Source organism: Mobula birostris, chromosome 7, assembly GCF_030028105.1.
Source record: "Mobula birostris isolate sMobBir1 chromosome 7, sMobBir1.hap1, whole genome shotgun sequence".
In the NCBI taxonomy this organism is placed as follows: Eukaryota; Metazoa; Chordata; class Chondrichthyes; order Myliobatiformes; family Myliobatidae; genus Mobula; species Mobula birostris.
Genome location: NC_092376.1, coordinates 179,058,792 through 179,084,385, shown reverse-complemented (window position 1 = coordinate 179,084,385; position 25,594 = coordinate 179,058,792). Strand labels below are relative to the sequence as shown.

Below are 25,594 nucleotides of genomic sequence, written 5' to 3'. Positions count from 1 at the left end.
GGAAGAAAAATCTAATATCAAAATATCATGGGAGTCTTTGACTGGGTCGGTGGTCAGGAAGGCAACTGCAATGTTAGCATTCATTTGGAGAAGCCTAGGATATCAAAGCAAGGATGTAATGCTGAGGCTTTTTAAAGCATTCGTCCAACCAGACTTGGAAGATTGTGATCAGCTTTGGGCTACTTTTCTAAAACTAAAAAATAAAAGAATGAAATACTGGCATGGCAGAGGGTCTAGACGAAGTTCACGAGAAAGATCCCGGGAATGAGAAACATTTGATGGCTCTGGGCCTGTGCTTGCTGGAGTTAGAAGAATGGGAGCAACTTAATGAAATTTATCAAATATTCTAAAGGAGATGCAGTGGATGTTGTATATTTGGACTTTCAGAAGACCTTTGACAAGGTGCCACACATGAGGCTGCTTACCACGTTCAGAGCTCATGGTATTACAGGAAAGTTACTAACATGGTTAGAGCATTGGCTGATTGGTAGGAGGCAGCGAGTGGGAATAAAAGGATCCTTTTCTGGTTGGCTGTCAGTGACTAGTGGTTTTCCACATGGGTTGGTGTTGGGACCACTTTTGTATGCTGTATATGAATGATTTGGATGATGGAATGGAATAGATGGCTTTGTTGTCAAGTTTGCAGATGATATGAAGATTGGTGGAGGGGCAGTTAGTGTTGAGGAAACAGGTAGGCTGCAGAAGGACTTAGACAGATTAAGAGAGTGGCAAATGAGATAGAAAATTAGAAAATGCATGGTCATGCACTTTGGTAATAAAAGTAAATGTGCAGACTATTTTCTAATGGGGAGAAAATCCAAAAATCTGAGAGGCAAAGGGACTTAGGAATCCTTGTGCAGAACACCCTGAAGGTTAAATTGCAGGTTGAGTTGGTGGTGAGGAAGGCAAATGCAATGTTAGCATTCATTTCAAGAATTCTAGAATATAAGAGCAGGGATGAGATGCTGAGGCTTTATAAGGTACTGGTGAGGCATCACCTTGAGTATTGTGAACAATTTTGGCCGCCTCATCTATGAAAAAATGTGCTGGCATTGGAGAAGGTTGAGAAGGATGATTCTGGGAATTTCGAAGGATGGGAGGGGGGTGGAAAAATCTCATTGAAACCGTTTCGAATGTTGAAAGGCCTAGACAGAGTAGATCTTTCCCATGGTGGGAAAGTCTAAGAGAGCGGGTTAGAATGGCGTCCATTTAGAATGGAGATGCGGAGAAATTCCTTTAGCCAGAGGGTGGTGAATTTGCGGAATGTATTACCACAGCCAGCAGTGGAGACCAGGTCGTTGAGTGTATTTAAGGCAGAGCTTGAGAGATTCTTGATTGGCCACGCATGAAGGATTAAGGTGAGAAGTTCAGGGAGGGGGACTGAGGAAGGGGAAAAAAGCGATCAGCCATGATTGAATGGCAGAGCAAATTTGATGGGCCAAATGGCCTAATTCTGCTCCTATGTCTTACGGAATTCTAAGTCCAAGATATAGAGGATGCGTACAGGATGTTTCTTCTAGTAGTAGAGTCTAGTGTCGTATGGCACCGACTTAGAATAGCGGGTCGTCCATTAAGGTAAAAGATAAGGAGTGGATTTCTTTAGCCAGATAATTGCGAATCGGTGGAGTTCATTCCCACATAAAACTGTGAAGGCCAGATTGTTGGGTATATTTAAACGCGATGTTGAAATCTTCTTGATTAGTTAGGACATAAAACGTTGTGGGAAGAAGGCAAGAGAAGGTGGTGAGTGGGATAAGAAATCAGAAGTTATGGAATGAAGGAGTGGACGATAGGATGAATGGCTTAGTTCTGCTTCTATGTCTTATAGTCTCATTTATTTATCCAAACGTTTTTTAAAAAATGTAATTGTATCTGCTTCTATCTCTGCCACTGACATCTCATTACCTATATTAACGACCTTTTGTATGAAAAAAGTATCCCTCTGTTCCACTTCACATCTTTTCATTTCGCCTTAACCTATGCCCACTAGTTTAAGGCTCCACTTCCTTAGGGAAAACGTACAAATTCAATTTAGCTGATCCATTCCTCTCATAAATACTCCTCATAATTTTATGAACCTCTGTAATATTACCACTCAGCCTCCTTTACTAGATTAACAAAAAGTCCAATTCTTATAAGAGTACAAGACCATAAGATACAGAACAGGAATAGGTCATTTGGCTAATCGAGTCTGCTCCGACATTTCATCATGGCTGATCCAGTTAACGTCTCAGCCCCAATCTCCTGCTTTCCAGTCGCTCCCCCACCCTCTGTATCCCTTCATGCCCCAAGCAATCAAAAACTTTTCAACCTCTGCCTTAAATATATATAAAGACGTGTCCTCCACAGCAGCCTGTAGCTATGAATTCCACAGATTCACTGATCTCCGGCTAAGACATTCCTCCACATCTCTATTCTAAAACAACGCCCCTCTATTCTGAAGCTGTGTCCTCTGGTCTTAGAAAAGTCCACCATAGCAAGCATTCGCTCCATATCTACTCTAGCCAGGCTGTTCACTATTCGATAGGTTGAAATTAGGTCTCGCCTAATTCTTCCATGTTCTAGCGAATAAAGGTCCAGAGCAATCAAATGTTCTTTATATGATAAGCCGTTTAATCCTAGAATAATTTTCGTGAACCTGCTTTGAACTCTCTCCAGTTTCAACGCATTCTTTCTAAGATAAAGTACCCAAACTGAGCACAGTACTGCATGTGAGGCCTTAGTGATGCTAAAGATCTCCTGTCCCACCTTATGAATGTTTTCCACACCATCTCTAGTGTAATTACATCATTCTTTGTTGTGTTGCTGATAGAAAGCTAGAGAAATCTCCGCTTATGGTCTCACCAACGTTTGGTACAACTGTTACGTGACAGTTTGACTCTTGTACGCAGTGTCCCAACTGATGAAAGCAAGCATGCTTTATGATTTTTTACACAACCTTCCAGAATTTTTGCAATTCACCTGCAGCAAAGACGACTTTTAAATTGTCTTTCAGGGCTCCATTAAAGTCTCCCCTATCTCCCACAATAACCTAGCAGATACAATTGGTCAACCACCAGTTAATTATCTACTATGCATACCAACACAGCCAATCCCTTTAGTTTGAAAATACCCAAATATTTCAAGAAATCGCTGTTTCCTTCTTCATATCCCTTTACGTCCACGACTTTTATCATGGTAGTTACAGCCGATAAGTATTAATTAATTAAATACCTCGTCCAGTGTTAACCCAACAGCTCCTCATGCAGCTTCTAACATAGCCGATAACTGACCGTTCAAAGGAGTTAATGTATCCCTACTTATACTATTGTTCTTAATATACTTATACTTTACTTCTGATGCAAATAGTTGCTTGTGTCCCCATATAGCCTCCCTTCTTTCCCACTTAAGTGGCCTCCTACATCACGTATATGGGATTAGCTTGATCCCAGCTGCTTGTATTTGTCATACGTCTCCTTCGCTTTTCAGACCAGTACTTCAATATCTTTTGTCAGTTGGAGTTCTCTAGTTTTGCCAGTCTTGTCCTTCTCACAGCTGGGAAATGTTTTGGCCCTGAACACCCCTATATTACTTTTAAAGGCCTCTAAATCTGCGAGATTCACTTTGTCTGCGAACAGTTTGTAGCAGTCAAATTTGCAAGTTTCTTAAGAATGCCACCAAATTATCTTTGGCCAAATTGAGAAGATTTATTTTGTATTTTGTGCCAGGCAATGTGATTTTCATGTAGCTTATTTAAAGGACACTATTAACAATTTATTTAGATTTAAAGTCAAATATACTGCATTTCCATGAGTTTTACCTGAAACGGGTAGCATATCATTAAAAATACCGATCCACTGTTTGATTCTGGTAATGTACGTGTACAATGCAAAATATAATTTCGACAACTATTCTTATTATCATTAACAAACGGACTTAATAGTTTAGCAGTTATATGTTTATTATACGTACGTATATATTGGTACCACTTTCGGGATTTTCACAAATACTCTGGGTGAATATCGAAGCAGCGGCTCCGTAGTATTTCACAAATGTTCCTCCTAGTGGTTAAATGTTGAAGTGTATTAACTGGGTCTAGACAATGAGTTCTTACAATGGTTGACTCCAAACCTGTACATTTTGGTAGGGCGTTCCGTGAAAAGTAGGAGACTTCAATCTACAAAATTACTGGATTACTGGAACAATTACTGGATTCAGACGCTTGGATGTCAGATTCTGCAGAATTTGTTTTTGACCAATACGCATTTTAGTACCAGAGACATATACAAAAAGAAAATATTCAATTAAAACATCGCTAATAAACATCCACACATGTTCGCCAGTGAGCTAATTGTGATGTAACTGGTTCAATGTACTTTAGCATTAGGCCCGAGACGTGGGCACTTGGCATGGCTTCAAAAAGAGAAAATCGCTCTTCGCTGATTCTGGAGACAAGCAGACTGAGTAATGGTGCGCATCTGGTTCGTGAAATATACGGCCAGTCCCAGGATAATGTAAAGTTTCCTCCATTGCAGCTCTCCGATTGTACGTATCTCCACAACCGGAAGAATAATATGTTTGGGAGATATGTCTGTCCTGCTTGCATTTCAGGCTAATTAGCAGAAGGATAACCACAAGAAAGAGACCGGAAGTGCAACCAAAAATGATTATTAAATACATGTTGAAATCGGTGAAATATTCGGAATTTCTCGGTAAATTACTAGACTCAGTCACTTTTTCAGTGATATTCTCCAAAACAGTAATGTGCATTGTAACCGTACTGGAGAGGCTTGGCTGTCCATTGTCCTTTACCAAGAAGAAGAGAGTTTGTGTGGTAGCATCGGACTGCAAAATATTGCGCGCTGTTCTGATTTCGCCAGAATGTGGTCCAATATTAAACAACGTCGAATCGGTAGCTTTTATTAACTGATAGGAGAGACGTGCGTTCTGACCAGAATCCGCATCAGTCGCCACTATCTTAGTCACCAAGTACCCCTGGGCCGCTGAATGGGGCAGGATGTCGACAGCTGCTGATCCGCTCTGTGTTAAGGGTGAAACAATCACTGGTGCGTTGTCATTTTGATCCAGAATGATCACATTCACTGTAGCAGTGCTGCTTAGAGGGGGCACTCCAGCGTCACGAGCTTGAACACGCAGCTGGAAATGTTTAAGTTCCTCATAGTCAAAAGAGTGCAACGCGTAAATAGTGCCATTCATCGAGTTTATGCTGAGGTAACTGGAAAATGGAGAGGCCGGATTAAGATCCTCCAGAAAGCAGTACGATACTTGGGAATTCTGATCTTTATCATAATCCTTTGCCGTTACCTCGAAAATAGAACTACCTGGAGTAGTATTCTCCATCACATAGATATTGTAGGAGGATGCATCAAACCGTGGGGCGTTATCATTCACGTCTGATATTAAAATCTGGATGGTTTTATTTGTTGACAGGGAAGGCGATCCTAAGTCCCGGGCTACAAAGGGTATTTTATACTCAGCGACAATTTCACAGTCTAACGGTCCACTGGTAATCAACTCATAATGGTTTTGCGATGATGTTCGAAGTCTAAAAGGGACATTCTTTGGAATGTCACAGTGAAATTTTCCATTTTCTCCAGAATCGCGATCAATAACATTGATCAAAATTATTAACGATCCCAGTGGAGCGTTTTCTGGAATTTTGCTCGTAAACGATGTCATTTTTATCTCGGGTGCGTTGTCATTTACATCAATTACCGTGATGAAAATTTTGGAGTGTCCCGTTATTGCAGGTACTCCGTCGTCCGTAGCTTGAACATTCAGGGAATAACTGGACGCTTCTTCGTAATCTAGCTCCCCTTCAACCCGAATCTCACCAGTACTGGGGTTTAAACTGAACAATTCAAGAAGCCTTGGTGCTGTCATCTTGCTGAAAGAATATGTCAGTTTAGCATTCGGCCCTTCATCCACATCAGTTGCCGTGATTTTCAGAGCCAATGTACCTTTGGGTGAGTTTTCCTTTAAACTGGCCTTATATAATTCGCGTTCAAATACCGGTGGATTATCGTTGACATCCACTACGTTGATGAGAATTAGAGTTGTGCCCGATCTCTGTGGGACTCCCCCATCAGTTGCCGTCAAAACAAGCTGAAAGGCTGACTGCGTCTCTCGATCCAATGGTTTCTCTAACAGCAACTCGGCATTTATAACACCGTACTCAGTTCTCTGCGTTTTTAGATTAAAGTAGTTGTTGGAGCTGAGCTTGTAACCAGCGACTGTATTTATTCCAGTGTCCGAATCTTCGGCATTCTCGAGGGGGAAGCGTACCCCGCGTGCGATACTTTCAGCTATCTGTAAGACAATGCGTTCCTCTCGGAAACTGGGAGCATTATCATTTATGTCGAGAATCTCTACTTCCCCACGATACACGACCACGGGATTTTCGAGTATTATTTCAAAATGAATTGTACACATCGTTACTTGTCCACAAAGAAGCTCCCGATCGATTCTTTCACGAACAGACAAAATCCCGTTATCTAAATTTACCTTCATGTGTCGTCCGCCATCATCTGAGGTTAGTCGCAATTTACGATCGGACAGTTGCGGTACATTTAATCTCAAATCTTCTGCGATATTTCCAACAAAGGTCCCTCTCTCCGTTTCCTCAGGAATAGAATAGCGAATTTGTCCTAGAATCGGACTGGTTATACATCCCAGAATCGCGACAATAACGCCGCTGAACGTAATGTTGTTGAGCGCCGAATTTGCCATTATTCCTGCATTCAGTCATTCAGTTCTTTACAAACCCAAGATCCTGTTCGATTTAACAAGTTAACTTGTCTTACCGTCGAATGACTTCAGCAATCTGTCTATTTTTTAATTGCGTAAAGGGACGATGTTTCACCTTCTCCTCACGTACCCACACTGTGATCGCGCACTGCTGGTTATTCTCGTCAATTCGGATTTTTCAGTCTGGTATGTGGGAGGACTAATAGATCTGTCTCTGCGTTAGAGATTCTCATTGGTTCACAGGACACAGGCAGCCCTTTCAACAACAATAATCGACATTTCTTAAAGCTAGACTGTTCCCTTGATATTTAATTGTGTGCAACAATAAATCGACACATTAGAGAATTAATTTATTTTGCAAGATATTTCTTAGCAAGTCATGATCCAATCTTTAGATGACAGCTATTGTTAAAATGAGATACTTCACCTGTAGTGCACGCACATTTATTGCCGACAAGACGGCCAATTTGTTTAACTAATTCATTATCAATACGTTATGATGAAAGAGAATCGATAAACTATCCCATCACTATCGTATAACTACAAACTATCCCATCAGCGATAAACATGGGCCTGCCAATACAATTAAAAGGAGAATGTGAAATATGTGCCATCTTCTATCACCTTCAGTTATATAAAAAATTATATTGGTTATAAAGTAACAATGAAAACCATGCAGACCATTAGCAATTTTGATGCTTCCGAGTTTAAAGAACATAAACGAACTATATAAATGCCAACAAATAACAATTAATGGGAGAAAAAGTTATGTCATAAGAGAGAAGCACTGAACGAAGGGCGAGGCTTAACTTTACACCAAGGACACATTCAAAAACTAAGATTGCATGATGATTAATGGAATGTTTTCTTCTATATCACGATCGTAATGTTGGACACAGGGTAGTCATGATTCACTCGTCTAGAAATAGTAAAGAAATATAAATTGGTTGCTCAATATTGCTCATTGTATCTATATAATCTGCATTATTTATTAATCTTCGGAAAGCTTATTTTTCTCCGGGACTGTGGAGCAAGGCAGCATTTATTGTCAATGCGCAGCTTGCCCTTGAATTGATTAATATACAAGGCCATTCCAGGGTATTATATTCATAATATTATATTAATAACATATACAAGTTGTTGGCTGCAATGATGGTTGTGAGAAGGTAGGAGGCAATTTCATTTCTTCCGCCTCTTTCTCTGTCTTCAAAGTTTGCAGTACTTCTGCAACTTATGCATGACCATAAGATCATACATGAAAAATTAAACTGCATTGCGGTACAGAATTAACTCCCAGATGCGCATTTCGGTGTTTGGAGGAATCTCGAAAGGAAAGAATGTGCAAACTCCTCATAGACGGCAGCAGAAATCATGACCGAAAGCGGTTCCCTGCAACCCGAGTCAGCAACAGTTACTGTCGCGCCACCTCGCGGATTGTAGGCGAAATTGATCCAGAGGGAGTAAATCCATTGCTCTGATCGACACGACTCCGTTATTTCATATAATATCCTTATTCGCGCTGCAATGGAAACTATGCTGTCCCGAACTACTCAAACACAAGTATTCTTCTTAATGTTGGTCTATGCAACTAAAAAAAGTAACAGTGCCAAACCCTTGCAAAGTCAGCTTCCTGAAATTAGATGTGGCGAACGCTTACAGCCGAGCCACACACCAGAACATTCAATTCCAACCTGGTAGTCATATAGATTGAACAAAATCTTAATTTCTTCGGTCGTATTTTAGAAGTCATGCTCTGACAAATGTGAAGCAAGTCGGGTAATAAACTGAAAAGACGTACCGGTCTGCTAGTTCTGTAGGGTGTAACATATCATATAGGAAAATAAGGGAACATTATGGAGACTAAGCTGCAAATGTTTCAACAAACCATAACAAATACCTCTGGTAAATTTCTTTGCCTGAATTATATTAATGAAAGAAGTGGATTTCCACAACAGGTTCTTACATTTTTGTGGTTGTCATCATTACCTCTGGACGTTGGTTCGGATTTCTGGTCATTAACTCAATTTAAGTTTCACAGTTCCTTATTTAGATTTAGCCCAGAAATCTGGATCATTATTGATTAGCATACGGCTGTGATATTTCAGGTGTAAGGAATTGAGCAAAAGGAAGTATCGTTTAAGTTCTTACCTAAGCGTGGAACATTTCGCAAATACGCACGAGGAAACAAGATATTCATGTAACGCACACAAAATTCAGGAGAAACTCAGCAGGTTAGGGAAATCTATGGAGGAGAATACACTGCCGTCGTGTAGGGCCAATATCATTCATTAGGACTGGAAAGAAAGGAGCTACAGCCAGAATAAGAATGTGGACCGTGGGGAGGAGTATAAGATGGCGGATGATAGATATGGCGAGGTAAGGTGTAGCTGGCTGTGTAGCTAAGGGGTATGAACCTGGGAAATGATAGGTGCAAGACGTAAATAGCTGCTTAAGGGATAATAGAGGAGAAGAGATTGCACCACAGAAGAAAGTGAAGGAAGAGGGGAACCAAAACGAGATGATAGGCAATCGAGGAGAAGAGAGGGCGAATGGATATAAAAATGGGGAATGAAAAACAAGGGAGGATGGGTAACTAATTACCGGAGGTTGTACAAATCAATATTCAGGCCATTAGGTCGGAAGCTTTTCAAGCTCAATATGCACAGTTTCTCCACGATGAATGTTGCTTGATCCTGGCAGTAGAGGGCGCCATGGACAGATATATTATTATGGGAATGGGAAGTCGCATTGAAATGGCTCACCTGAAGGATATCCTACAGTTTAAGCCCGACAGAACGACAGTCCTCGACGACGTGGTCCGCGCAATCTGGGTCGGGTCTCATCGATATAGAGGAGTCAATTAAAAGATGGATACGTCGACATTGCAACGGCAAGGTGTTGGTTCCAGATCTGCACACTCTTCTGAATTCTCGAGAGTTAACTCATTCATTACCAGACTGCGTCTGTTGCTCCTAGCATATTATGGATAAAAGTGAGTGCACTTCTACAACTATTGCTTTGATATGGATCTGAACGTGTTTGAATTTGAACTCAATAAGTGAGAGTGAAGTCATTTTCTCTGAAAATCAAATCGGTAGTTTTGACGTCATTTCTGAAATCTCCAGTTTAACAACGAAGTTGTTAAGACTGAACAATTCCAACCGGCAGTTCAGACGTGGATCTATAAAATATCAACTTAACCTCAAAATAATCTTCTATTGCATTTTAAGAATAAAGGACGCGAGCAAGCATTGGTTCACAGGACAGTTCACTTTCAAGTCTTTCCTTAGTTAGTTCTCCTTCTTCAAATTATCCGACCGTTACAGCGCTTCAGACTGTACGTCCTCATTCTCAGTCTACTCTCAGGGTAATGTCTTGTTCTCTTGTCAAAACTTAAGCTATTTAGCGAGGCCACCAGCGCTAAATTGTTGCAATCATAATGTAGTGTAGAGCACAAAAATGCTGAGAAACACAGCAGGTCAGACAGCATCTATGGAGAGGTGTAAGTAGTCGGCGTTTCGGCCCAAGGTCCTGCAGATGAATAAACGACGACTCGTCGATACTTTTCCATAGATTCTGCCTGATCTGATGAGTTCCTGCAAAATTTCGTGTGTTTCTATCGATTTTCAGAATCTGTGAGATTCCCCATTTCACCATCTTCCTACCGGCATCGTTTCGACCCAGCCACATAGCAGATCTTTCCACAGATCTCAATGTCCAAACGGTCCTACTTACCCTTAGTTCGTTGTCAAATGCAGGAGTCATTGACATGAATTGGCACATCGGAATCGCTGCTGACTCGGCCTCCATTTCAGTGAGAGACTGGAAAAGAATGCGATCGCTGACTTTATCATGAAGATTACAAAGACGTGGGACAACAACTAAACACACGCACACACAAGACACGCATACTTCGTATGCGACGTGTGGTCTCGTATCAATGACAGCAGCACAAACACTTGCCTTATTCAGAAGCAGTTGATATACACAAAAGTCACACTGTCTAGCTACATTCGCGACATTCCTCTATTTTTGAACACTAAATTGGAAAGTTATTAAGACAAGGCGTTTAGGAAATGCAGACACGAGGAAATCTGCAGATGCTGGAAATTCAAACAACACACACAAAAAAATGCTGGTGAACGCAACCTTCAGGAGGGTGCCGGCCCGAAATGTCGACTGTACCTCTTCCTATATCTGCTGCCTGGCCTGCTGCGTTCACCAGCATTTTTTGAGTGTGTTACGTTTAGGAAATGACCTTTTTAAGATTAATTCTCGACGGTAGGTTTGGATGGACTCACAATTCCAAAATGCTTACTGTACCATACAAAAAAAAAGCCAAAAGCAGCCAGGTGGTTAAGAGTTGGTATTAATCGCAGCATTCTGGTGTAGTCCCTATATTTACACTCATGAAGCACTTGTGCTAGGATGATTAAAGCCGTGCAAAACGGATAAACACCAGTCCATGTACAATCCCTGCAACACGCACCTGTCCCTCAACAAATGGAAATATACATTTAAACACGGTTTTCACACAAAAATGATCTATGATTTTAACATCTTGAATATGACCACCTTGAATAATGCGGCCTAAAGCCGAAGGAGGAATGTTCAGATTTGGAAGTGCAGCCATCCAATGAAAGAATTGTATCGGTTGACATTTCGGAGAAGAAACATCGTGCATTACAGTGACATTCGAAGTTATAATGATTCTGCTTCCTTAGGTAATTCAATTCACACGTAGCCCAGTGAATGCACAAATAGATTTGCTCGCATTTAGTCTTCCACCAATTAATTAATTCCACTTCAAAATACTACGTTGGCATTTCGGTTTATTAGTATTGATTTGCATAACAAACATCACACTATTCCCAACACATTCCTTCAGACGATAGACAACAAAGAACCAACCAATCGTTGTAAACAATTCCAGTACAGGGATTAAATAAACGTGACTGGTGCATAACAAAAGTAGATGCAATCTGTTTATTATATCCTAGGATTAAGTTGCACTGACTGAGGGGAGGGTAAGTGTTCAGTGTGTCACTCTTTGATGCAGACAACGCGATTTTATATAGTTCATATAAAGTAAAATATAGAACGTAGGGATGGATGTAAAGGCATTCAAATATATTTGCATTACACTTCATGAACTCTAATGCAGAGGAAAACGTCGGTGATGTTGAGCCAGGTTCAGGTAGAAGATCAGCAAAACATGTGGATCGACAGGCTCAAATGGCCTTCTTTTTGGGTATGATCATTTATGCACACTGCACTGTGTAATGCATTGCTGCATCACGTGTCATCAATGACACGTAACGGAAAGGCAGAATAACCTAATAATTAGGACTTACATTTACTCTTTTACTATGCTGTTACATTCATTCTGTTCTGAAATAAATTCGCCAAAAAAACAAAGCAGAATTCGTTTCGCGACTCCATAAAATTTTCGGAATTTCTTTCAATGTGCTGATAAATTACCAAGAATGCTGTCACATTCAGTTTTTTTTTACATCGAACAAATCTCGACGAACAGCAAAGTAGAACCCAAATACGCGACTTGATATGGATTCTCAGAATGCTTCTCAATGTGATGCTAGATATTGAAGTACGAGATCTGGATCCATGCACTAAATTACCTTCGATTGTTGACGCAGCAGCGATAGTTTTATAGAGTGCATTCAATAACTGGCCCTAGACTTCTCTGCATGCCGAAACAACCCCAATTCCGGTCGCTGGGATTACAATTAAGGGGAATTTTATTTTGACCATATACGGTAATTCATCGCGTGTAAGTAAATATAAACAAATACAGAAGCGAGATATTTCCTTGAAGACAACGCTTACCACGATTCACAGTCATGAATATATTTAATTTTTCAGCACATAGTCAATCATAACCTTACCCGACCATCCTAGTTTAGCATTGAGCCTGAGACGTTGGGGCGCTGCGTGGTTTCAAAAAGAGAAATTCACTCTTGGCTGATTCTGGAGACAGACAAACAGAGTAATGGTGTGAATCTGTCACGCGGACCAAACGACCAGTTCCAGGATAGCGTAAAGTTTCCTCCATTGTAGGTGTTCTATTAAACGTATAGTTTGAATCAGCACAAGTGGAAGAATTATAGCCTTGGAAGGTGTTCGTATTTTGCCTGCATTTCAAGCCAATTAGTAGAAGGATAATCACAAGAAAGAGAACTGAAGTGCAACTGAAAATGATTATAAAATAAAGATTTAAATTAGTAAAGTGTTCAGAACTGCTCCAGAAGTTACCGGCCTTAGTCACTTTTTCAGTGATATTCTCTAAAACTGTAATATTAATTGTAACCGTGCTGGAGAGGATTGGCTGTCCATTGTCCATAACCAAGATGAGGAGCGTATGCGAAGTAGCGTCCAACTCCAGAATTTTGCGCGTTGTTCTAATTTCACCTGAATCTTTCGCAATGTTAAACAAACTGGGATCGGTAGCTTTTCTCATCCGATAAAACAACCGTGCGTTTTGCCCCGAATCCGCATCAGTTGCTATTATTTTGGTGACCAAGTAGCCAATACTCGCTGCTCGGGGCACAAATTCCACTGTTGATAATGCACGCTGTGCCGAAGGTGAAACAATTACCGGTGAGTTGTCATTTTGATCGAGGATGATAACATTCACTGTTGCAGTGCTGCTTAGCAGAGGCACACCAGCATCACAGGCTTGCACAAAGGTGCGGAAGGTTTTCAGTTGTTCATAGTCAAACGAGCGCAGTGTGTAAATTGTACCATTCATAGAATTAATACTGAGGTAATTACTTACTAAAAAATCTTGATTAAGTTTCCCGAGGAAAGAGTAAGATACATAAGAATTCTGGCCCATATCGAGATCATTTGCAGTGACAGCGAAAACAGAGGTGCCCGGGGAATTATTCTCCGTTACATATATATTGTACGATGATAGAGCAAACAGTGGTGCGTTATCATTCACGTCTGAAATTATAACAGTGATGGTTTTATTTGTGGACAGTGAAGGTGTTCCTAAGTCTCGAAATGTTATAACTATTTTATATTCAGCCACAGTTTCACGGTCCAAAGGTCCATTAGTAATTAACTCATAATGATTATTTGATGACTTTCGAAGTGTGAAGGGGACATTCATTAGAGTGTCACAGTGAACGCGTCCATTTTCTCCAGAATCGCGGTCAATGACGTTGATCAGCGTTACCAAAGTTCCAAGTGGAGCATTTTCCACAATTTTGCTGGTAATTGATTCAACTTTTATCTCTGGTGCGTTGTCGTTTACATCAATTATTCTGATTATCACCGTGGTGCGTCCTCCCATTGCAGGTGATCCATGGTCCAAAGCTTGGACATTCAGGGTATAACTGTTCACTCCTTCAAAATCTAGCTCTCCTTCCACCCGAATCTCCCCCGTATGAGGGTGTAAGCTGAACAACTCAGGAATTCTCGGAGAAGCTAACTTGCTAAAAGAATATGTTAGCTCAGCATTCAAACCTTCGTCCAAATCAGTTGCTTTGACTGTCAGCACCAACGTACCTTGCGGGGAATTTTCCTTTACGCTTCCCTTATAAACTTCACGTTCAAATACTGGTGGGTTATCGTTGAAGTCCACCACTGTAATGAGGATTTGAGCTATACCGGATTTGTTTGGTATCCCACCATCAATCGCCGTTAGGACCAGCTGAAAAGCTGACTTCAGCTCTCTGTCTAATGGTTTTTGTAGCTGTAACTCGGCATTTACAACTCCATACTCAGTTCGCTGCGATTTTATACTAAAGTATTCATTGGAACTGATTGTGTACGAAACAACTGTATTTAATCCAACATCCGGATCTTCTGCGCTCTCTAGCGGGAATTGTACTCCAGGTGTAACCGCTTCTGATATCTCCAAGGCAATGATGCTGTCCCGGAATATGGGGGCATTATCATTTATATCAAGAATCTCCACATCCCCGCGATACACCGCCAAAGGATTTTCCAGTATTATTTCAAAAGGAATAGTGCACACACTTACTGTCCCACAAAGAAGCTCCCTGTCCATTCTTTCACGAATGGACAAAATCCCATTATCTAAATTTACCGTCATGTACTGTCCGCCAATATCAGTGGTTAGCCGAGCTTTTCGAGCCGTTAGTTCTGGTATATTTAAAATCAAATCTTCAGCGATATTTCCAACAAAATCTCCCATCTCCATTTCTTCGGGAATGGTATAACGAATCTGTCCGTAAATCTGACCTGTTATACATCCCAGAATCATGAAAGCAATCTTCCGGAAAGCAATGACGTTATCGAGCACCGAATTCGCCATTATTTTATTTTCAATTGTCTGCCAAATCTCGGCTTCTAGTCATTTAAAACGGAAAATTCGTCTTACCACTAAATCCTACAGTTCCAACAATATAACAATCTAATGCGTAAAGTCAACACGTTTATCTTTCTTGTCTTGCATCCACCGTGCTAACGCGCACTGCTCGCTTTCTCGTCGATTATGATCTTTCTTTCTGGGAAGAGGGAGGGCCGATGGATCCATCTCTGCGTTTAAGCTTGTTATTGGTTCACAGCGACACAACCGGTCCTTTTCAACAACTACAACAACATTCCTTAAAGCATGACTGGCTTCAAGTATATTTAATAGTGTACAACTATAAATTGTCTTTTGATAAATTAGCGATTCGATTTATTTAGGGAGTGATATCCTCGAAGGTAGTAATTCAGTCTTTAGCAAAAACAGTTATAGACAGAATACGTCGCTTCCGCTGCACCACCAACAAAATGTGAGACCATATGTTTGACCCAATTCAAGCAACCACCAGCCGATCCCATTTGGACATCGTCACCTTTTAATAACAATAATTAATGAATACTTAATAATACTTAATGAATAACCAATGAACAAAATAGATGCCCAGACTGCACAAACAGTATTTTTTTTGCTGACAACAGAAGAAAAAATGACGTGTCTGTACCTAATAAAAATGTTTAGCAAAACGGTTAATAAAATATTTTTTTTTCCTTTTTGTCGTCTTGCTTTCTACAACGGCATATAATCATTTTAAGAGTCGTACAGTTATGCAGCGCAGTAAAAGGCTGAATCGATCAATGCCAACAAAGAAGCTACCCACAGTTGTCCAGGACTTGGGACAAATCCCACAATATCTTTCCAATCATTACAAGATCAAGTTACCACTTCTGCTGGTAACTTACTCCAAACATAGACCACAAAACGAGTACATGCTGCTTTTGGATTATAAATTCCATCCTCAGATCACCACCTTAAATACATCCCCTCCAATGCTCGATTCCCGAATACTGGAAATGTCATAACGGGGGCTCTGGGAGCGGACCCAAGTGCAAAACACAGACACTGAAGTACGAGGAACAGGACTAGGTGTGTCAAGAAAGCAAGGGAAGTGGGGAAGAAACGACGCTGGACAAGACACAGGCCCTACACGAGACTAGGATACAGGGCTTGGGCAAGGACTGGACGAGGAAAGCGGGAACTGGACGAGGAACAAGGAAGTTGGAACCTGGACAACAACACCGAGCCAGAGACTGGACAGGGACCCGGAACCTGGGTCTTGACTCAGGCTCGAACTCCGGATCTAGGCGAGGACAATACGTGGCAAGGAAACAGGACTGGTGGTGGTGGCAGGACGTAGAACTCCTGGGCAGAACGCGGGACCAGAACTGGATGAGGCCACGAAGTTAGGACTTGGACTTGGGAGACTGGAACACAGAGCCTTGGTCTTGGGAGACAGGAATGCAGAACACAGAGACGTGGTAATCTTGGGAGACAAGGATGCAGAACACAGAGCCTTGGTAATCTTGGGAGACAGGAAGCCAGAGCCTTGGTCGAGGGGAACAGGAACGCAGAGCCTTGGTCTTGAGGAACAGGAACGCAGAGCCTTGGCCGTGACAGAACAGGAATATGAAACACAGAGCCGGGACCCCTGCTTGCGAACATGACTTGGGGCCGGGGTTCTACACAGAGTCAGGACCGAGCCTAGGGAGCAGGATGCAGGGCTGGGACTTATGCAGAGAACTCTGATAGACAGATCTCCACTCAAGGTAGCGTAAACGGCCCGACCTACCTGGCAAAGGCGTGGACACAGAGACGGAACCGAACACAAGGTAGCGGCAAACGGCCGAACTACCTAGCGAAGGCAAGGACACAAAGAGACAGTTCCAAACAACGAAAGACAGTTCCTCATCTAGATACAGCAAGGCCCCGATCTTGCCCTGGCGGTTGAACCTGACCGCGTTACAGGCGAGGACACAAGCGAAGGTAGCAGGCGAGAATTCAGGCGATGGTAACAGGCGAGGCTTCTGCTGAAGGTAGCAGGCGATGCTTTAGAAGGAAGGGGAAGGGGAGGGCACAGTCCAGCCACTGAAGCTGAACCCAGGCGCTGTTTATGTAGCCAGCCCAAAATGAGAATCATGTGCCTCAATCAAGGCGCACAACAGGACAAAGCAAAACCGGAAAACCAGGAATACGGATCGATGGACCGGACCGTGAACCGGAATGTGGACTTCAAGGACCCGGCATGACAGTACACCCTCGCCCCTCCGCCACCTAAGTGAGCCTCCTGGCGACCAAACAGGGTCTACAGGACTACAGACGACACTGGCGGGTGGGGGTGGGTGTATTCAACAGGTGGGAACCCAGGATGGCAAGAATAAAACGACGGTGTCAGTGTCGCAGTGTCTATGCTTAGCTGGACTGTTCTGTCATATCGGGGTCTTTGGGACCGGACCTAAATGCAAGACACAGACAGTGAAATACTAGGAACACGACTAGGTGTGTCAAGAAAGCAAGGGAAGTTGGGAGGAAACGACGCTCGACAAGACGCAGGTCCTAGAGGAGACTAGCATACAGGGCTTGGGCAAGGACTAGACTAGGAAAGCGGGACCTGGAGGAGGAACAAGGAAGGTGGAACCTGGGCTAGAGACTGGACAGGAACCCGGAACCTGGGACTTGACTCCGGCTCAGACTCCGGATCTAGGCGAGGACAAGACGTGGCAAGGCAACAGGACCGGAAGTAGCAGTAGGACGCTGGAATCCTGGGCAGGATGCGGGACTAGAACTGGATGAGAACACGAAGCTAAGACTTGGACTTGCAAGACCGGAACACAGAGCCTTGGTAATCTGGCGTGACAGGAACGCAGAACACTGAGCCTTGGCAATCTTGGAGTCAGAAACGCAGAACACAGAGACCTGGTAATCTTGGGAGACAGGAACCCAGAGCCTTGGACGAGGGACAAAGGAACGCAGAGCCTTGGTCGAGAGAGAACAGGAACATGGAACACAGAGCCGGGACCCGTGTTTGGGAACAGGACGTGGAGCCGGGGCTCTACACAGAGCCAGGACCGCTCCGAGGGAGCAGGACGTAGGGCTGGGACTCAGGCACTGATAATGATCACCAGTTGAAATTAGCTGCTCTCAGAATATGAAGGGTGCACAAATGTTCTGCAGCAGCAATTACTTTGGTGGGGATCATGTTATTTTTTTTACTATTACAATTTAACAAAACGTGCAAATGGAAGTAATTTCTCGGAGCACAAATTACTTTGTTATCGTTTGTGAAAAATCCAATTACTACTCAAAATAGAGCAGTTTTATTCTAGGCAGGCATAAAGGAAAGCTGGGATCTCTATTTACATGCAAGTGTTAGCCCAGAGAGCTGTCTATATTAAAGCCTTTACTTAGTGATCCTGCATTTTGACAACTGCTCACAATGTTACCACATTTGCCAAATTTCCTTGCAGCTTCAAGAGCAGAATTTTTGTCCGCATTCTCAAAGTACACGCTTCAACGCACCATGGATGTTTTCTGCTTCATCGGGAAATAGACACATCGATGTGATGCCCGATTACAGAGTTTTCGAACGGGATTTTGCAGACCGACCAGCCTTGCAGAGTACTATTTTATCATAATGTGTGAGCGCTCCTCCTGCCCTTACATGGAGAATAGACTTGCTGCTGCTGACTTGAATCGGGGCAACTATTCTGCTGTAAGGACGATGGCTTCCAGTTCTTCTGGGCCGTGGGGAGCAACATAATCCTTCTGATGTCAGCAATTCTACAAAGAAGGGAAACAACAATTGGGCCCGCCAACGCATATTAGTACTCGAATGCCTGGCGTTAATAGCGATAGCCCATAACACTTAGAATGTGGAAGAGTATAGCACAGAAGCAGGCCCTTCGGCCCATCTGGCGCGATACTAACCTAATTAATCCCATTTTACCCGCACAGGGTTCATATCCTCATATAATCCACTCCACCCACCCCACCCCCCAGCCCGTTCACGTGTCTGCCTAAATTCCTCTAATTTCTAATTGGAAAAATCTACTAATTCCGAGACAGCGTGTTCAACGCAATTATCACTGTCGGTACAAAATGTTTTCCTCTCTAATCTCCTTTGAGCAGTACTGTTGCACACGTACGTACTCCGAGATGCCCGTCTTAAGCCACTACCCTCTATTATTTGAACCCTCATCCCCTGAAGCTCGAGATAAATTAAGTTCGTCCAACTGCGCCTGATGGACAATATCAGAATCCAATCACCACCCTGCTGAAACACTCCTACTTTTCTTCAGAAACTCTCAGATCAGTCTAGCGTCAAAACGGTACACACTACTCCAAAGTCTAAATAATGTTACATACAGCAGCATATTGTCCGTATAAACGCCCCAACATATAAAGAGAAGCATGCTGTATGCCATCCTCACAATACTATCTACCTACGTCAAATATTGTTCAATGTTGTGATGTTGTTTTGTGTGCCCCAGTTCTTCTTGAACCATGGGCATTTATAAGAGCATTTAAAATCGATTTCCATTTAATGCCAAACCAACTGTTATGATATAAATTTAAACGTAACCTACGGTAAAAAAATAGAGGGGGGCGGGATTCAGTGAAAGAACCAAGCTAATTTGGATGTTGAAGGACCGGAAGCGGTCTGTCATTTTGTATGAGAGAGTGATTGGCTGGGAGACGAAAGGAGCTTGTTTTATTGTTATTGTTGTTGTTGTTGTTTTTGATGTTGGTGTCCAGGTTCTGCTAAACATTGTGGACGTACTATTTTAAAGCCGGAAAGTGCGGCGACGCATGTGTGCTCCGAGCAGATCTATTGGTTGCGTTGGCTGTTAACGCAAACGAGGCATTTCGCTATATGTTTCGATACTCATACAATGAATAAACCAATCAAAATCGGTATCAAATACATCGCCAAAGGAATCGAATCGCCTTATTTCTGGAATGTCACTATAGATAAACTGCATACTACAAGGCTGCTGCAAATATTTTAATATGATTTGAAATAATTCCTCTTACGCACTTACCTTTACAATTTATTACACTTCACATTTAAAATCTATAGAAGTCATGAGGTTACATGAAAGTTTGAACATAAAAACCGGTATACATACTTGTAAAATTGTCGGAAAGACGAAATCGAATGTCTACATATCCTCAGTAGTTCATAAAGAATGCTTTCCAATGTAATCGCAATTTTGACGACAGATTTCGCAAGCAAAAATAATTTTCTCGACCTATAAATATATCTAGATGACAACAATGGTAGAATGGTAAAGGTCATGCGGTGTTCAGTAATCGGACTCCTATTCTAGCAAACAGCTATCAGTTTCAGATGCCTGAAATCCAGACAGAAAGGTGTTATGAAGAGCAAGTTTGGTTCCTTATCCGAAAGTAAAAATAAACACAAACAAATGGGTTAACAAAACATGTGCTGGAGGAACCTAAGTGTGGAGAGAGAAGAGAGGGAGATTAAAGGGGGGTAAGTGGAGATAAAGGGTACAGCAGGGTGACAGGATGAATGTGAATGCAGCTAGCTGGTTACTCAAAGTGGGATTAAATAATGAAAGTGTGGGCACGTGGCCAAGTGATTAAGGCATTCGACTAGCGATCTGAAGGTCGTGAGTTCGAGAACCAGCCGAGGCAGCGTGTTGTGTCCTTGAGCAAGGCACTTAATCACACAGTGGTCTGCGACGACACTGGTGCCAAGCTGTATGGGTCCCTGCCCTTCCCGAGGTTCCCTACTCCCTTCCCAAGGTTGTATGGAAGACTGCCGGTCTTCCATACAACCTTACCCAGACCTGCGCCCTGGAGAGTGAAGACTTTCCAGGCACAGATCCATGGCCTCCAAAGACTAACGGAAACCTAGAACTGAAAGGGAAACGTTAGCGGACAGTTTAAGGGCAAATGGAATGGCAATCGAACGGCGATAGGGAAAGCACATAGGAGTAGGTGAACAACAGGAATTCTGCAGATGCTGGAAATTCAAGCAACACACATCAAAGTTGCTGGTGAACGCAGCAGGCCAGGCAGCATCTGTAGGAAGAGGTACAGTCGACGTTTCAGGCCGAGACCCTTCGTCAGGACTAGGAGTAGGTGATGTGCGACGTGGAGGGAAGGGGACGACCGGGTATGGCAAAGCGATCTAAAAATGGAGGACCAGAGCAGGATCAGATGTGAGTGGTGCGGTGGGGCGCTGGAGGAGGAAGAGAGGGGAGACTGTGGTGGCAACAGTAGTAAATATTATCTGAAATGGGAAATTTAGTGTTCATATGATTAGGTTTCATTCTATGGGTTTGGATTGGGCCTCTCCCTGGCAGTAGAGAAGAAGGAGTATGAACAGATCTATGTTGGAATAGGAAGGGATTGGGAAATAACATACATTTGGGAGCTCGGGGTAGCCATTATGCACAGAAAACAAGAGCTCTGAAAGTCGGTCACTTAATGTTGGATTTATCTCACAGATTCAGCAGGAAAAGCATATAGCTGTGGGAATTACCGCGTTATAGTAAATATCAGTGGATAGTTTGTCTCCTGAGAAGGCGGGGGATTTAGAAAACAAAGAATAGTAGCCTGTTTTGGTTCTATTTTTTACCTCTCCCCCATGTCTCTCATTATCACCTCCTTTACTTATAAGGATCCACAAATGGCTAATGAGTACCTGCTTAGCACCTCAAATTTAACATGCCCAACCCCTCCCAGTTCTATCAGACTCTTGTTTTTTTGTCTTCCTCCATATAACAACTATCTGGCAGTTTCCCACATACGCACCTTCCGGTCCGGTGTCTAGCTCGATCGGCAAGACGGCTTTCACCCCTCCTCTGCCAGTCAATCACGGCTGTTTCCTATCTCGGCACTCCTTCCTCCTCTTTATACCAGCACACCTTCCTCTCCACACTTAGAGACCCGATGATAGTTTCGACCCCAAACGACAACAAATCACTCTTCCACTTGACACCTCCTCCAGCTCCTCAGATTCTTTCGGTTGTGGTTTATCCAAAAGCAAAAGGAATATTAACTTGAAAAATTAATTGGAAATTTCCTGCATTACTGGACGCTGACATTCCCGTCAGTAACTGAGTTACTCTATTGTGCCTCCGAATCATTGCGATCTTAGTACTGGGCCTCTGATGTTGAGACGGCATATGGGTTCAATAAGAGGAAATTGTTCTTCGCAGACTAGCGGAGACAAATATTCTGAATAATGGTGCGTTTGTGGTCCTGAGACCACACGGACAGTTCCGTGATAGCGTAAAATTTCCTCCATTGCAAACCTGGAATCAAACGTATTGGGATAGAGCAGACTGGAGGATTAAAATATTCATTCATATCTCCGTCCTGTTTACATTTGATACCAATCTGAAGAACAATGATTACGAGAAAGAAGTGCAACCGAAAATGGCGATTAAATAAAGATTTATATCAGAGAAATGTTCGGGACTCACCATCAGGTTACTGCTTTCAGTCGTTCTTTCAGTGATGTCGTGGTAGATAATGGTACCAATGACATAACAGGAGGTCCTAAAAGAGGAAGACAGGAAGTTAGGAACCAAGCTGAGAAGCAGAACCTACAAGGTAGTAATCTTGGGATTATCACACGCCACAGTGAGGATAGGAAGAGAAGGAGAGACAGATGAATGCTTGGCTGAAGAATTGCAGCACGGGGCAGGGATCAGATTTCTGGGTCATTGTGACCGCTTCTAGGGCACGTGTGACATGTACAAAAGGGACGACTTGCATGTGAATCAGAGGGGATCAATATTCAAGTTTACAAGAGCACTTGGGAGTGGTTTAAATTAATATGGCTTGGGATGGAAACCCGGATGATACCGAGGATGAGCTAACAGGTTAACAAGTAGATGACGGATGTAACATGAATGTAAGGATGGACAAACCAATAATTAGGTAGAAATGCAGACAGAGCAAAGGGTTAGATTGTACCACAGGGAGGCCGAAGGATTCAGGAGAGAATGTGTTGTATTTAAATACGCTTGCATTTGGAATAAGGTGGGCGAACGCATGCTTCGATTAGAGATTGGTGGGTATAACGTTGTGAGAATCACTGAGTCGTGACTGAAAGAAGACCATAGTTGGGAGCTGAACATGAAAGTATATACTTTGTATCGAAAATACAGGCAGAAATGCATAGGTGATGGTATGGATCTGGTAAGAAATGAAATTACATCGTTACAAAGAGGTGACATAGGGTCAGAAAATTATGAATCTTTGTTAGTAGAGTTAAGAAACTGCAAATGTAAAAACAAACCATTATGGGAATCTTATATAGGCCTCCAAATAGTCAAGACGTGGTGTCAAGATTACAAAGGGAGATGAAAACGCATATAATAAGTCTAAAACACAATTGTAATGGGGGATTTCAGTATGCGAAAGGTTTGGGAAAATCAGGTTTGTGTCAGATCGCAACAGAAGCAATCTTCTGATTGCCTATGAGATGGCTTCTGGAGCAGCTTGTGTTTGAGACTACTCGAGGAAAGGCTATTTTAGATTTTATTAGGAAGCTTAACTTAAAGCAAAGGAGTCAGTAGTCATAATAAAAACGAATTAATACTGCAATTTGAGAGGAAGAAGCATAATTCGCATGCATCCGCATTGCCATGCAATAAAGGGAATTACAGAGGCAAGCAACAGTAGCTTGTCCAGGTGGATTGGAGGAAGATACTGGCAGGATGACGGAAGAGCAGAGATGGGTAATGTTTCACATGATGCAGTATAGATACGTCCCACAGAAGAAGAAGTTCTCAAATGTCAAGGCTAGTCACCCGTGGCTAACAAGGGAAGTTCAAGAATGCATACAAGCCAAGGAAAGGGCGTATTAGGTAGCAAATGTGAATGAGAAGATGGATGACTGTGAAGCTTTTAAAATCTAACAGAAGGCAACTGAAAAACTATAAAAAGGGAAGAGTTGAAATATGAGGGTCATCTAACCAACAGTAAAAAGCAGGATACTAAAATTCTTTTTTCAGTTATATAAAGAGTAAAATGAGGGTGAGAGTTGATATTGGACCACTAGAAAATGACGCTGGTGAGGTAATAATGGGAGACAAAGAAATGACAGATGATCTTAACGTTTACTTTGCACCAATATTCACTGTGGAGAACACGAGCAATGTACCGGGCGTCCATGAGTGTCAGAGAGCAGGTGTGAGTGCTTTTGCTAGTACAACGAAAAAGGTTCTAGGCAAACCTAACTTCTTAAGGTGGATAAGTCACCTGGACGAGATAGAATACATCCTAGAGTCCTGAAAGAGTTTGCTGAAGAGATAACAGATGCATTCGTCATGATCTTTCTACTTGTTTCTGGCATGGTCCCGGAGGACTGTAAATTGGAAACGCAACTCCACTCTTTATGAAGGGAGGAAGTCCAAAGGAAGGTAATTATAGGCCAGTTACCCTAAGGTCAGTGTTTAGGAATGTGTTGGAGTATATTATTAAAGACGAGGTATAGGAGTATTTGGAGACTAATGATAAAATAAGTCAAAACCAGCATGGTTTCAGTCAAGGCAAATCTTGCTTGACAGATCTATTAGAGATCTTCGAGGAATTAACGGGCTTGGGGGACAAAGGGGAGGCAGTGCATGTCATTTACTTGGACTTTCAGAAGGCATTTGATAAGGTTCCAGGCATGAGACTGCTGAACAGATGAAATCCTATGATGTTACAGGAAAGATACTGGCATGGATAGAGGAAAGGCTGCCAGAGACTGGTGGTCTTCTTCAGTGGTCAATATTGGGACTGCTACTTTTCAGATTGTTTGTCATTCATTTGTATAAAGGAATTGATGGCCTTGTAGCAAACTGTGCCGAGCATAGTGTAAGCGGAAGAGAAGGTACTACTGAGAAAGCAATGCGACTGCAGCAGGACCTAGAGAAAGTGGAAGAATAGGCCAAACAAAAAAAGTGGCCAATGGAAAAGTGTTGGGATATGTACGATAATGCATTTTGGTAAAAGGAACAATAGTGCGGACTATTGTTAAAACGGAGAAAAGGTTCATACATCAAATGTGCAGAAGGACTTCGGAATCCTCATGCAAGACACCCAGATGGGTAACTTACAGGGTAAGTAAGGCAGCACTGAGAATATTGCCAACAGTTTTGGGGCCCATATCTCAGAAAGGATGTGTTGTCATTGTAGAGACTTCGGAAGAGTTGATACATGCGGGAGTGGGGGGGGGGGGGAGGGATCTCATTGAAATCTACCGGAAGTTAATACTGCTAGATAGGGTGTATGCGAAGATGCTGCTATGCTGCTTCCTATGGTGGGAGTATCTAGAACTAGAGAGCAGAGACTCAAAATTGAGGGGCGGCCTTTTAGAACAGTGGCAAGGAGGATTTTTTTTTTGTTGTTTTAGCCAATGAGTAGTGAATTTGTGGAATGATCTGCCACAAACAGCGATGGAGGCCGTCTGTTGGTACATTTAAGGTAGAAATTGATATTTTCCTGATCGCTCAGTGCATCATAGGATATGGCGAGAAGGCAGGATCCGGGATTCCATGATGGAATATTGAAGGAGACTCG

At 42.5% G+C, this 25,594-nt stretch overlaps 2 protein-coding genes across 2 annotated transcripts; both read right to left on the bottom strand.

Annotated features, from left to right (window-relative positions):
- Window positions 1–3,743: 3,743 nt before the first annotated feature.
- Window positions 3,744–6,885, bottom strand: LOC140200614 (protocadherin gamma-A6-like). Its single transcript, XM_072264175.1, has one exon. It carries the CDS (start codon window positions 6,727–6,729, stop codon window positions 4,363–4,365), a length of 2,367 nt encoding a protein of 788 aa, XP_072120276.1. The 5' UTR covers window positions 6,730–6,885; the 3' UTR covers window positions 3,744–4,362.
- A 4,823-nt stretch (window positions 6,886–11,708) lies between these two features.
- On the bottom strand, window positions 11,709–15,171 carry LOC140200613 (protocadherin beta-7-like). Its single transcript, XM_072264173.1, has one exon. It carries the CDS (start codon window positions 15,050–15,052, stop codon window positions 12,668–12,670), a length of 2,385 nt encoding a protein of 794 aa, XP_072120274.1. The 5' UTR covers window positions 15,053–15,171; the 3' UTR covers window positions 11,709–12,667.
- Window positions 15,172–25,594: the final 10,423 nt, after the last annotated feature.